At 70.2% G+C, this 12,670-nt stretch overlaps 1 protein-coding gene across 9 annotated transcripts in view; it reads right to left on the bottom strand.

Annotated features, from left to right (window-relative positions):
* The window catches only part of ARAP1 (ArfGAP with RhoGAP domain, ankyrin repeat and PH domain 1), a 44,080-nt gene that overhangs the window by 13,609 nt on the left and 17,801 nt on the right, over positions 1-12,670 (bottom strand). For all 9 annotated transcript variants that reach the window (XR_012662373.1, XR_012662381.1, XR_012662384.1 and 6 more), the window contains 16 exons: positions 12,084-12,248; positions 10,348-10,417; positions 9,942-10,062; positions 9,631-9,830; positions 9,132-9,238; positions 8,836-9,035; positions 8,603-8,688; positions 6,604-6,786; positions 5,512-5,686; positions 3,737-3,871; positions 3,313-3,448; positions 1,846-1,948; positions 1,560-1,755; positions 1,174-1,219; positions 765-928; positions 267-479 (listed from right to left, as the gene is read on the bottom strand). Coding sequence is in view for 6 of the 9 variants with exons in the window: in XM_075103677.1 (XP_074959778.1) it covers positions 267-479; positions 765-928; positions 1,174-1,219; positions 1,560-1,755; positions 1,846-1,948; positions 3,313-3,448; positions 3,737-3,871; positions 5,512-5,686; positions 6,604-6,786; positions 8,603-8,688; positions 8,836-9,035; positions 9,132-9,238; positions 9,631-9,830; positions 9,942-10,062; positions 10,348-10,417; positions 12,084-12,248 (2,300 nt within the window). In the remaining 3 variants the exon portion in view is untranslated. The remainder of the gene's footprint in view (positions 1-266; positions 480-764; positions 929-1,173; positions 1,220-1,559; positions 1,756-1,845; positions 1,949-3,312; positions 3,449-3,736; positions 3,872-5,511; positions 5,687-6,603; positions 6,787-8,602; positions 8,689-8,835; positions 9,036-9,131; positions 9,239-9,630; positions 9,831-9,941; positions 10,063-10,347; positions 10,418-12,083; positions 12,249-12,670) is intronic.

Raw genomic sequence — 12,670 nt, 5'->3', positions numbered from 1 at the left:
CGTGGCTGTTTAGCTGCTGCCCCGATTTCAGGGGCCAGATCCAGACGCAGAGCAGGAGGTCCGGCACTCTGCCCTGTCCCAGCCCCAGCTGTGCCGGAGCACGGGGTCAGCGCAGCCGCGCTCCCCTCCCCACCCACCGCTCGAGGCCCCCGCAACACCTGGGGGCCCAGATGTGCTCCCCCCCACCCCGCAGCCTGGAGGAGAGGACAAAGGGGGCTGCAGCGTCCCACCGCCTCTCCCCAGCAGCCCCCCCACCCAGGGCTCACCCGTCGCCTGCAGCCAGTCCTGGCCCCACCGCCCAGTGAAGAGCCCGTCCCCGAGGTCGCGGAAGAAGCGTTTGAGGGTGTTGGCGACGTCATCCACCTGGTGCTCGCCCTCCTTGAGGCGCACGCTGCGGGCGTCCCGGCGCAGCATCTCCAGCAGGCTGGTGGTCTTCGAGTTCTGCCCGCTCTTGCGGTAGATGCCCTCGGATGTCAGCCCTGGGGCAGAGCCGGTAGGGGTGAGACCCCCGCCACGGGGCGGGGGGGGGCGGCCACCCCTCCCAGCCCCTCGCCCACCCTCTGGCTCCCCACCAAACGCCCACCCCGCAGGTGCTGCCACGACCACCGAGGAGCCCACGGGCCAGAGCCAAAGTCCTGCTCCAGCCGGAGCCCTCCCATGGAGCTGGAGCAGATGCTCAGGGAGGGAGGGAGGGAAACACATGTCACGAGTGCATCGGGTCTCAGGACACTGGCTCCGATGGGGTCCCCGCCGCGGGGACGTACCGCACTGGGTGATGTAGTCGATGCAACGGTCCACCAGCAGCGGGACGTCCGACTCGGTCAGCTGCTGCTCCGACAAGGTGTCCCCCGAGCTGCCCGCGGCCTTCTGGATGGCGTGGAGCCAGCCCAGGAAATCCAGCCTCCTCTCGCCCTGGAGGTACAGCGTCCTGCCGGCAAGCCTGGCCTCAGCAGGGGGAGGGGGGGCCCACCATCCGCCCCCCCCCAGACCCCACCGCACGGCCGGGACCCCCGCAAGGCTGTCACTGGGGGCCTGGGGATGGTCCTGGCTCTCTTTTGGGGGTCCCCAGTCACCGCGGGGAGGGCAAAGGCACCCCTGGAGGAGGGTGGGCTTGGGCAGGGTGTGGTATTTCGCTGGGGGGGTTCTGACCCCCCTCCCACCCTCTGCTCGTACCTCCGTCTCTCCACCAGCACCAGCACCTCGTTGTCTCCCTGGATGGCTAGAAGGGAAGGCGGAGAGCCCGTCACCCGCGGGAACACGGGGTCCCCTGGCCCCCCGACCCCCGCACGCCACGGGGAGGGCCGCGCTGGCGAGCCAACGGTCCAGCTCCAGCCCCGGTGGGACAAGCAGCGACTTTCCAGGGATGGGGAAGAGGATGGAGAGGAGGAAGAGCAGCTGCATCCCACCCCGCGGAGGGACCCCGACCTCCATCGGAGCAGCACCCACCTCCCACCCCGCACCAAAAGCCCCTTGGCCGGGTGCAACCCAGCTGCTCGGGGCAGGATTTGGGGGTGCCCCCCCAGGTCCCTCCCAGCCTGGGGGCGGGGGTCCCCACGCACAGAGCTCCTGCAGCTTGCGCAGCTGGAGGGGCTCCTGCCGCTCGCTGTCCTCGAAGCAGACGTGGAGCGCGGAGCCGGCCAGGGCGAACCAGCCCTCCTTGGCTCGCTCCAGGTTGAGGCCGCCCTTGTAGTGCAGCCGCCCGATGCGCTCGAAGTCCAGAGCCAGCAGCTCCTCGGCGCGGGGGTGGACGAAGGACTGAGCCGGGAAGGAGAGGGATCCATCAGCGCCGCGGCCCCCCGGCTGCCCCCTGGCACCCCCGGCCACCCCCAGCCCACCGCAGCCCACCTTGGCGATGGACTTGAGCCATTCCCGAGCGGAACCGGGGCTCTCCAGCCCGAACAGGTAGAGCCTCTCCGACTCGATGTAGACCTCGAAGGTGCTCTCGATCCTGCGGGAGGAAGGGCAAGGGGTGCCTGGGCGCCCGCGGGCGGTGGGACGGGGCTGGGGGGTGCCAGGGGCACCCCGAGTAGGGAGAGCATCCTCCCGCTGCACGGCCGGCAGCAGCTCCGCCGACGGCCCATCCGAGCTGGGATCCCCCCACCGCGTCCCCCGGCCCTCCAGCATCCCCGTGCGGCCGTGCATGCTCCGGTGGGGAGCGGGGGGCTGCAAAGGGGCTGCAGAGGGGCTGCAGAGGGGCTGCAAAAGGATTGCAGAGGGGCTGCAGAGGAGCTGCAGAGGGGCTACGAAGGGATTGCAAAGGGGCTGCAAAGGGGCTGCAGAGGGGCTGCAAAGGAAGTACGAAGGGGCTGCAGAGGGGATGCTAAGGGCTTGCAAAAGGATTGCAAAGGGGCTGCAAAGGGGCTGCAGAGGGGCTGCAAAGGAAGTACGAAGGGGCTGCAGAGGGGATGCTAAGGGCTTGCAAAAGGATTGCAAAGGGGCTGCAAAGGGGCTGCAGAGGGGCTGCAAAGGAAGTACGAAGGGGCTGCAGAGGGGATGCTAAGGGCTTGCAAAAGGATTGCAAAGGGGCTGCAAAGGGGCTGCAGAGGGGCTGCAAAGGAAGTACGAAGGGGCTGCAGAGGGGATGCTAAGGGCTTGCAAAAGGATTGCAAAGGGGCTGCAAAGGTGTTACAGAGGGGTTGGGAAGGGATTGCAAAGGTCTTGCAAAGGGGCTGCAAAGGAAGCGCAGAGGGGCTTCGAAGGGGTTGCCAAGGGGCTGCAAAGGGATTGCAAAGGGGCTGCAGAGGGGCTGCGAAGGAGCTGCAGAGGGGCTGCAAAGGGGCTGCGGAGGGGCTGCAAAGGAGCTGCGAAGGAGCTGCAGAGGGGCTGCAAAGGGATTGCAAAGGGGCTGCGGAGGGGCTGCGAAGGAGCTGCAGAGGGGCTACGAAGGGATTGCAAAGGGGCTGCAAAGGGGCTGCAGAGGGGCTGCAAAGGAAGTACGAAGGGGCTGCAGAGGGGATGCTAAGGGCTTGCAAAAGGATTGCAAAGGGGCTGCAAAGGCGTTACAGAGAGGCTGTGAAGGGATTGCAAAGGTCTTGCAATGGGGCTGCAAAGGAAGCGCAGAGGGGCTGCAGAGGGGCTTCGAAGGGGTTGCAGAGGGGCTGCAGAGGCTTTACACAGACTCCTTGCAAAGGTAGCCAGGCCAGGCGTACCCCAAGTGCCGGTGGGGTTGGGGCCAGCGGTGGGGTCGGGGCCAGCAGCCCCCTCCCCGTGCGACCCCCCCCCAGGAGCGATGCAGCAGCCATGCCCAGCCCTGCAGGAGCAGGGGGGTGGGGTGGGGGTGCTGTAGGGGGGCGCGTGGGGGCGCAGCCTTACCCGTGGGTGTGGGGCGGGTTGTTCACCAGGCACACGATCTCCTCCACCTTGATCTCGCCGTTGGGCACAGCGTTGCGGTCGTTCTCGTAGTAGCTGAGGACGCCGTCCTGCAGCGTGCACCACCGCCGGCTGAACTCTGCGCGGCACAGGGTGGTGCTGGGCGGCCCCCGCGCGCTCCGGCCAGCCCGGGGTCACCCACCAACCCGGCACGGGTGGCCCTGCAGCACCCACCGAGTGCCCACCCGCTGCGACCCCCGCCGCGAACCGGGATGGCCGGGTGATGCCGCACCTCCCTGGAGGCTTGCAGTGCGCTGGGGTGCAGGGGACGGCACGATCCCCCCGCCAGCACCCCTTTTGGGGCCAGCTCTGAGACCCCCCCATCTCCCTGCACCCCTATTTCCCAGCCTCATGAGCCCCCACATACCTTCCGGGCCCTTGCGCTCGCCCACGGGCTTCGCCATGGAGGGGGTCTTGTAGAGGAAGCCGTTGTGGGTGACGGAGGGCAGGGGCACCGAGTAGGGCTTCTCCTCGCTGCCCCCCACCTCCAGGCGTGGCGTTTCTGCAAACGGGGTGACAACCTGTTACGGGGGGGGGGGGGGGGGGGGCCGCACCCCCCTGCAGACCCCCCCCCAAAACGCTATTGGTGGGGATTACAAATCCCCCTGCATGGCTGGGGGACCCCGGCAGCCACTGGATGCAGTGGGACCCCGCTGGGTCGGGGATGGGGTGACAGTGGTCCCCCCCAGGTGCTTTGCTGATGTGACCTGGAGGGGGGCTGCAGCGGTGACACCGGCCCCCCTCAGTCCCCCCCCAGCGCAGCCGGGTGTCCCCCACCTCAGCACAAGATGCAGGAGCCCAAAAGCATCCCCTGGGCCGCACCGTGAGCCACCACCACAGCACGGCTGGGGTGCGAGGAGCGGCTCCAGCCCCCAGATCTGGGGCTGCTGGGGGTCAGCGGGGTCAGGCTCATCTGCCGGGATGGCACCCCGCATCCTGCATCCCCCCTGCAGACCCACCGCGGGCGCTGAGCTGTGACGGCATGGGGGTGTTATGGGAAGGTGGGGACGGGGCTCCCCCACCGGCGAGGGTCCCCCCCAGGCTGTCCCAGGTCCCTGCTGCTCCATGGGACGAGCAGGGCAGAGCACCGCAGCCCTGCGGCTGAGACAACGGCCCAGGGCTCTGCCACCGCCTCCCCGTGTGACCATGGGCATGTTTCCCCACCTTGCCTGCTGGCGAGAGGCATCCCCCAATTTCCTCCGGGGACCCGGCAGCAATGGGGTGCAGGGGCGCCCCTAAAGCACCCCCAGGTCAGACCGTGGAGCTCTAGAGACAGAGCCCTGCTCCAGCAGCCCAGCCCTGCTCCACGCACGGTGCTGGGCCTGTCGAGCCCAGCGATCCCGGGACTCCGGAGGTGCCTGCCGGCCCCGGCCCCGGCGGGATGAGCTCAGCGGTTTGGTTTTGTGCAGCTCACCGGGGTGGCCTCGCCGCTCCCCCAGACCCCTTTTTGTGCTGACAAGTCTGGAAGAGCAGGGCTGGCCCCAGCCCTGGGCAAACGCCAGCTTCCGCGGGTCGGACTTGGCTGCCGCAGCAGCGAGGGAGGTGGCGGCTCCGGCAGGCGCCGGCCAGCCCCGGCACACCTCCATCCCGCCTGCCCGAGCCCCCCAGGGCCAGAGGTTCCTCCGGCATTAGGCGCGGATCGGTCCCGTGGGAGCCGTCAGCCCACCCGGAGCGGGGTTCGGCGGGGTGGGCACATTTCGTTGGCACGGGAGGGGGATTTTAGGGGGATGGTCTGCAAAACGGTGGTCCCGGTGGGGATGCTCGAGCGTGGGCTGCCCATCTGGCAGGGGGACAAACCCCGTGGCTGCCGGCGATGGCCGCAGCACGGTGCGGGAGAGCCTGGAGCATCAGCCTTGCACCCCCAGCGGGGGCTCTGGACCCGTGCCCCCAGCTGGCACAGAGCCTCCCTCCCCCACCCCAAGGGTGTGGGGGGCTCCCCAAAGCCCCTCTCCCCTTTCCTGGGGGGCACAGAGCCCAGCACCTGGAGACCCCTGTGCCGGGAAGCTGCCGGGCAGGACACAGAGCTCAAAACATCCCCGCGTCCCCCCGGGACACCCCGGCAGCTCTCGTCCGTGGCTCCAGGGATGCCGGCGGTGGGTTTATGGCCTTGGGGAGGGGGGGCTTCAAGGGGTCAGCCCTTACCTGAGGTTTTGTTGTGGAGCAGGAACTCCATCTGCAGCCTCTGCCCGCTCTTCTCGGCCAGGGCCAGGGGCGTCGGGCACTGGGGGTCCCCGGTGGCACAGCTCACGGCTGCCCCGCAGAAGAGCAGAGCCTGCGTCTCCGCCAGGTCACCGGTGGTGACGGCCACGCACAGAGCCTGCGGCAGAGCCGGGAGGGTGACGCGTGAGGCCGAAGGCTCCCGAGGAGGAAGGCGAGGAGAATCCCCCCCACCCACCCCACCCCGGCGAACGGAGCCGGGTGGGAGCAGCCGGACCCCCGCCGCCTCCCGGCCGCCTGGGCAGGACAAAGGAGGTTGGAACTGGGAGAAAAAAGTTTGGAGCGGGCGGCGAATCCCTCCCTTAAGGAGCCGGGGTGAAGTCATACGGCGGCGGGGCGGGACGGGCTGGCCCGGAGCAGAAAAACAAACAAGCCCACATGCGAATTCCCGCGGCCACCCAGGCCCCCAGCGCGCCCCCGGCTCCTGTGCCGAGGGATGCCGGGACCAGGAATGGGCGCCCTGGCCCGGGATGGGGGGGTGCTGGCCAGGCACCCCTTCCCCCGCCACCGCAGGGTGCTCCGGGGAGCAGGGGGGGCTTCGAGGTGCTGCAAGCAGGGCACCCACCCAGGACCAGCCCCCCCCCAAACCCTTGAACCCCGCTCCGGCCCGGTGCTGGGCGCCAACGCCATCTCCAAGCCAGGGAGAGCTGAACCCTGGGGGGGTCCGGCTGTGGGAAGGGGGGGTCCCCCCACACTGGGCTCGCCAGCCTGGAGACGAAGCTGGTTGTGCCCCAGCCCAGAGGCATCACCCTGTCCCCGCAGCTGGCTTGTCCCTCCTGGGGACCCCAGGCTTCGGCTTGGGGTGCACGGTGGGGACGTAGGGTGTGCCGCAGGGGCTCGGGGGGTACAGGCAGGGTAGGAAACCACCCAGCCCCACGCAGAAGGCTGGGCACCCCACTCGGGCAAAGACCTTGCTCCCCCCAAAACAACGCCAGCACGCTGGCTCAGCGCCACTTAGCACCCAGGCAGGACCCCCCCAAAAACAGCGCCCGGCCCTGGGGGCGGGGGGCCACTGACCCTGTCGAGCTCCTCCTGGTTGCCGAAGAGCGGGTGGTAGCGGCGGTACTTGCCCTCCCGGTATTTGGCGATGAGGAAGCGCCTCCGCTCCTGGCTGCCGCTGGCGGGGGTGATGGCCTCGCTGGGGGGCACGTTGGCGGCCCAGAACTGGTTTGCCACGGCGTTGCCGATCTGGTGGAAGAGCTGCGGGGACAAGGAGAGGCCAACGTGACCCTGCCGCCGCGGGGACGGAGCGCGGCCGGGACTTGGCTGTGGGGGCTTTGCGGGGAGCCTGTGGGGGTCTTTGCCAGGGTCTGGGCGGGGGGGGATGAATGGATGTCGGCAGCCCGAAGCCGCGGCGTTACTGCTGCCCGGGGGAGCAGTGGGGCGCGGGCAGCGCGGAGGGGGATGATGGGTGGTGCACGGGGAGCATGGGTGGGCTGCTTCCTGCCCAGCCCCACGGCCCGGCAGCACCGAGGGCTCAGCCCTGGCGTCTGGCAGCCCCCGCAGCCGCAGACACCCCCCCCCTTCCCACCCTGGAAAAATCACATCTGGAAAGCAGCGCCCAGCTGTGGGCGAGGGGGGGGTTAGGGGGGGGATGGATGCTCAGCATCCACTGGGGCGGATTGAAAGGGCTTCCCGCGGCCCCTCGCCATCCCAAGCCGTGCTCAGCGCGGCATCAAGCAAGCGGGGGTTTAGCGCTGTCTCAGGGAGCCCCGCATCGCCCCAGCAAGCCCACAGGGTGCTCTGCCAGCACCCCCAAACTCCTTGGGGTGGCACGGGTGCAAGCGGGGCCAGGGGGTCGGGGAGGGGTGGAGGGGCCGGAGGTGCTGGCAGCCATCCCCCGCATCCCGGCGAGCTTCAGGGCAGCCGGCCCGGAGAGGGGAGGGAAGGGGAGGCGCAGCTGGAAGCGTTTGGGGGCTCGGGGAGCAGGCGATGCCGGAGGCGGGGGCTGCGCGGGTGGGACGCCAGGCAGGAATGCGGGATGCAGCTGGGAGGGCTGGGGAGAGCGGGGCCAGCCAGGGTCCGCCGGCTGGAAATGGCGGCCGGGCTGGGCCTGGCAGCAAATGCCGCCCCCCCCGCCCCGGCCTGGCTGCGCCGACGCATTCCTCCGCGCCGGTGGCCGCACCGCTTCGGGGGGCTGCGCTGCCGCATGGGCCGGCACCCCGACCCCCGGCTCCGCAGCATCTCCCATCCCGGCCCCACGGCTCCGCAGCATCTCCCCACCCTGACCCACGGCTCCGCAGCATCTCCCCGTCCCGGCCCCACGGCTCCGCAGCATCTCCCCGTCCCGGCCCCACGCTCCGCAGCATCCCCCCACCCCAACCCACAGCTCCACAGCATCTCCCCCTGCCAGCCCCATGGCTCCGCAGCATCCCCCCACCCTGACCCACAGCTCCACATCATCCCCCCATGCCAGCCCCACGGCTCTGCAGCCATCCCCCCACGCCAGCCCCACGGCTCCACAGCATCTCCCCATCCCAGCCCCACGGCTCCACAGCATCCCCCCATGCCAGCCCCACGGCTCCACAGCATCCCCCCACACCAGCCCCACGGCTCCGCAGCATCCCCCCACACCAGCCTCAGGGCTCTGCAGCATCTCCCCATCCCAGCCCCACGGCTCCACAGCATTCCCCCATGCCAGCCCCACGGCTCCGCAGCATCCCCCCACACCAGCCCCAGGGCTCTGCAGCCACTCCGGCAGATCTGCATCATCTCCCCACAGACACGCAGACGCCGTCTGTCTGTGGCACAGGCCCACAAGCGCTGCTTGCCCTCGCCAGCGTGCCTGGCTGGGTGCTGGCTGTCCCTAGGCCATGGGGACGGGGATGGAGGGGTGCTGGGGGTGTTCCCCCCCCCCACGCCACACCGCACTGTCACCCCAAGGGGCTTGGGTCAGGCTGGAAAATCCCTGCCGTGCTCCCACGGTCCCCGGCCTGTGGCCAGCAGGTCTGCCGTGGGGAGGGGACAGGGTGCCCCCCCCCCCGACTGGGCTTTCGGGGTTGGTCTGTGCCAATACCTCGATCAGCTCCTCCGTCCACACCTTCCTGTCCATCTTCAGGCTCCGGACTTTGGTGATGCCGGGGCCCAATCCCCGGTGCTCCCCTGCCAGCGAGACGAGCCGTTAGGGACCTGTTTTGGGGTGGGAGGGCCACCCTAAAGCCACCGGGGACCCCTGTGCCTCGCACCCCGCATCCCCACCCAGGGCAGGGGGTGCACGGCCCCCTCCCGCCCCGCCGGGGCCGCGGGTACCTGCGCATCTCTTGCAGATGACGACGCAGAGGTTGATGGAAGCCCAGTCGGGCTTGGGCGAGCCGCAGTCGGCGCAGAAGCGGTTGGACTCCACCGCCCAGATCCTCTCCGCCACCTCCGAGTTGGAGAGAGCCTCGGCGATGGACTGCTGCATGGCTTCCACCCACTCCTCCTTCTCCTGGTCCGAGTCAGCGGAGAAGCTGCCGGTGGGGACGGCGGTGAGGAAGACCACGGCTGCGGAGGGGTGGGGGTGGGGGGGCAGCACCGCCGGCACCCCCTCCCCTCCCTGCGCTCACCTGAAGATCCTGTACGGCGTCGTGAGATCGAAGCCCCTGCGATCCACCTCCTTGACGTTACCCACGTTCATCTCGATGTAGGTGATGCCGATCCCCAGGCGATAGTCCTGGCGGGCGAGGGCAGGTGCAGGGGTGAGGGGGGGCAGCGGGGACCCCCTCCCGGGGCGTACAGATGACGCACTGCCTGCAGGAGCTGGAGCCAGGGCTGCCCGCACGCCGCCCCGGCATCTGGGAGCTGGGGTGCCCCGGGGGTGCACGGGGCACCACAGGCTCTGGGGCGGCTGCATCAGGTGCGATGCTCCTGGGGAACCCCGAGGCTCGGAGCCGGTGGGGAGGGGGGCTGCCACGCAGGGGTCACCACCCCCGTGTCGGGGGTGGCAGCCCCGGGGTGCCCCAGCTCGCTGCCGCTCCGCTCCAGCTGTGGATGCAAAGGGAAGGGGTCCCCCTCCAAAGGGCATCGGGGTCCCCCGCGGTGCCACAGCCCCCCCCAGCCACCCACCTCCGCGTTCTTGTAGAGGAAAACTTTGTCCCCGGCCACCACCACAAACAGCTTGTGCTTAAACCCCCGCAGCTCCAGGAAGCCGCTCTTGTCGGCCAGGTCGGCGGCACCGTTGGCGGGCAGGGACATGGACATCCTCTCCTTGCTCTTCCGCTCCTCGGCGATCTGCTGCAGCGTCTGCACCCACTTGTTACGGTCCGCTGCGGGGCCAGAGCGCGGCCGGGTCAGGATCAGCCCGCGGCGGGGGGCTCACCCCTCGGGCCAGGGAGCAGCTGGGGTCACCCCCGAGCAGGGACCCTCCCGTCGCTCACCATCGCTCTCAGCCCGAAACACGAAGGTGCGGTTGTTGGTGATGACCTCGAATTTCTGGTCCCCGATGCTGGCGACGCGGGAGATGGAGGAGACGGGGATGAACCGCTTGGAGTAGGCGTCCTGCGGCAGAGACGCACCGCTCAGCACGGCGGCCTCGGGGAGCTGCGACGGGTACTGCCCCGGCCTTGCGACGCTGAGAGCATCGGGACCGGGGCGGGGCGGGGGGGGCTCCGAGCACCCCCAAGCCCACCCTGCCCACACCACCCCAGCAGCCGTCCGTCGTCGCTCCCCGGGACGCTGCCCCTCGGCACGGCCACGACTCGCGGCCGGGATGCCCGGTGGGACGTGGTCCCGCTGGGGCAGCCCTTCTCACCCCGAGCCCCCAAATCCTTCCTCCCCACTCGCCTTTTCGCTGTCAAAATAGCGGAGGTAGTCGGCGTCGAGCTTCACCCAGCGCTTCTGGTAGATGTAGGACCTGGGAAGGGACCGGGGGCACCCGTTGGAGGGGACGGGGTGACCCAGCTGCACCCTCTGTGTGGGGCAGGCGGTGGCTGCTGCGCCCGGCGCTGCTTCCAAGGGGGCTGGGGTGCAGCGAGGATGGTCCGAGCCCCCCAGGGCCAGCGCAGCCCCCTCCCCGCTCACCCCTCGCCGGCCCCGCGGCACGGGATGCACCGTGCGCCCTTGAACTCGGGGCTGCTCCGCTTGGCCGTTCACGCCCCAGTTGCCGAAAGCCTGGGGCCACCCCGCCATCGACCCTGCGCCGCGTCCCCAGCCCTCGTGTCGCCGCTGGGGACAGCGATGGCGGCTTCGTGCTTTTCCCCCGGGCACCAATTAACACATAGAGCTGGGAAAGGGGGCTGCCCCTAAAAGCCCCCCCCGCCCCCACCCCAAATCCCTATTTTCCAGGGGTTCAAACCAGGGCAGACAGACCAGGAGATGCTGGTGGCACCCGGGGGTCTCGCACGGCAGAGGGAGAAGCCAGGCATCTCTACCAGGATGGGGATGCAGGGAGAGGTGGGGGGACCCCAGACCCTACCAGGGACCCCTTCGCCCAGCCCAGCTCGCAGGCTGGCCACACAGCGCAGGGCAAGGCATTAAACCCCGCAGCCCATCCACCCCGGCGTCAGGGCTGCCGGAGACGCCGAGCCAGCCCGCAGGGCCCCAGCAAGCCCCGCGCAGCAGCCCCCCGCCAGCGCCGCACCCCCAGAGCCCCCCGGCCCCGGCGGCCGTTGCTTAAGGGCGGGTTTCGCCATCGCCGCACGTGACCCCAGCGCTCGGCCTTTACGCAACCAGCGCCAGCAACGCCGGGATGGAAAGCGCCCGGCCGTAGGCTCTCCCGCTCCCCGTCAGGAGCTCGCCCCTGTCCCGTGGGGTGCAGAGACCCCCAGCCCTGCTCCGGCCTCCGGCCGCTTTTGAGCTCCTGAGGGGTCGGGGGGCTCTGCTTTTCCTTCCATTGCCTTCCCCAGGCGGCGGCTCCACCCCGAGCAGCAGCTTCCCAGGCACCCTCCAGCTGCTCTCACTTCCCCAGCAGCCAGGCTGCTCTGCTGCAAACAGCCGGCGCTTCCTCCTCCTCAGCCGCTCTGCAGCCTCGGGGCTTCCTCACGGCCCAGCTGAGGCACCCCCAAAATATCCCCCACACCTCCGGCGGCTCCCTGAGCCGGTTCTGCGCCGGGATGGGGGCGAGCGAGCGCCCCGTGCACGCCGGGCTCGCTCGCCCTCGAGCAGATGGGCGCGCACCCCCCCCTCCCGGCGACCCCCAAAGTTTTACTTCTGCAACCGGGCGCCGGCACCGGGGCTCGCGGCACGCCGCCGCCGGCGTCCCCTCCCGTGGCAACGCCAGGGAAGGCAAAAGCCGGGTGCGCCGGGGCGGCGGGGTGGGACAGCCTTCCCTCCTCCTCCTCCTCCTCAGCCACCTCAGTGCAGCCATTGGTGGCACCCGCTCTGAGGAAGGCTCCTTCACCAAAAAAACGGGCGGTTTTAACCTAAATGGAGGGAGTAGGCGGGAGCTGAAGGAACCCCTTGGGACGGCTTTGCACCGAAGCAAAATTACACCCCTGTGAGCAGGAGTTACAGGCGGGGGGGCAGCTCCCCTCCGAGGCACCGGTGGCGGGGTCCGCAGCCCCCCCCGGCACGTTACTCACCCCTGCGGCGGGTTCTTGTCCAGCCACCCGGCTTTGATGGTGGGCGAGAGCGGGGCGGCGGCGGTGCCCTCCATGCCGTCGGCGAGCGTGCCGGGGATGCCGCCGGAGAAGGCGACCGCAGGCGGGCGAGGGCTGGGGCCGTTGTCACTCCAGCCGCTGCCACCGCTGGGGACGAGGAGACGAGGGAGGGGGTTAAGAGCGGGTGGTTCCCGCGGGGGGGGGGTGGGCGGGCGGGCACAGCCCCCCCCCCCCATGCTTCGGCCTCCCGATGCCCTTCCCGGAGGCGCACGCAATGCAAGCGCCAGCCGTTTGCAAGCAGGGACGCTGGCGGCTGCCCACTTTGTGGGGGTCCCAGCGCATCCCCCAGTCCCTGAGACAGCGGAGACCCGGACCCCAGCTCAGGGAAGGGGGACGGGGACACCCCAGGGTGCCAACCCCAACCCCGGAGGCGCGCCGCGTTGCTCCCTGCTCGTGCACGCGCGCGCGCGCGCTCCCCCCCGCGCGTTCCGCCTGCCTGTGCGTGCACGTGCGTCCCGGGAAGCCACGCAGGCACGAGGAGCCCCGTCTCACCCCCACGCACAAGTGCC

The sequence above is a fragment of the Phalacrocorax aristotelis genome, chromosome 1 (genome assembly GCF_949628215.1).
Source record: "Phalacrocorax aristotelis chromosome 1, bGulAri2.1, whole genome shotgun sequence".
Classification (NCBI taxonomy): Eukaryota; Metazoa; Chordata; class Aves; order Suliformes; family Phalacrocoracidae; genus Phalacrocorax; species Phalacrocorax aristotelis.
The sequence above is the reverse complement of the archived record's forward strand: the minus strand, read 5'-3'. Positions and strand labels throughout refer to the sequence as shown.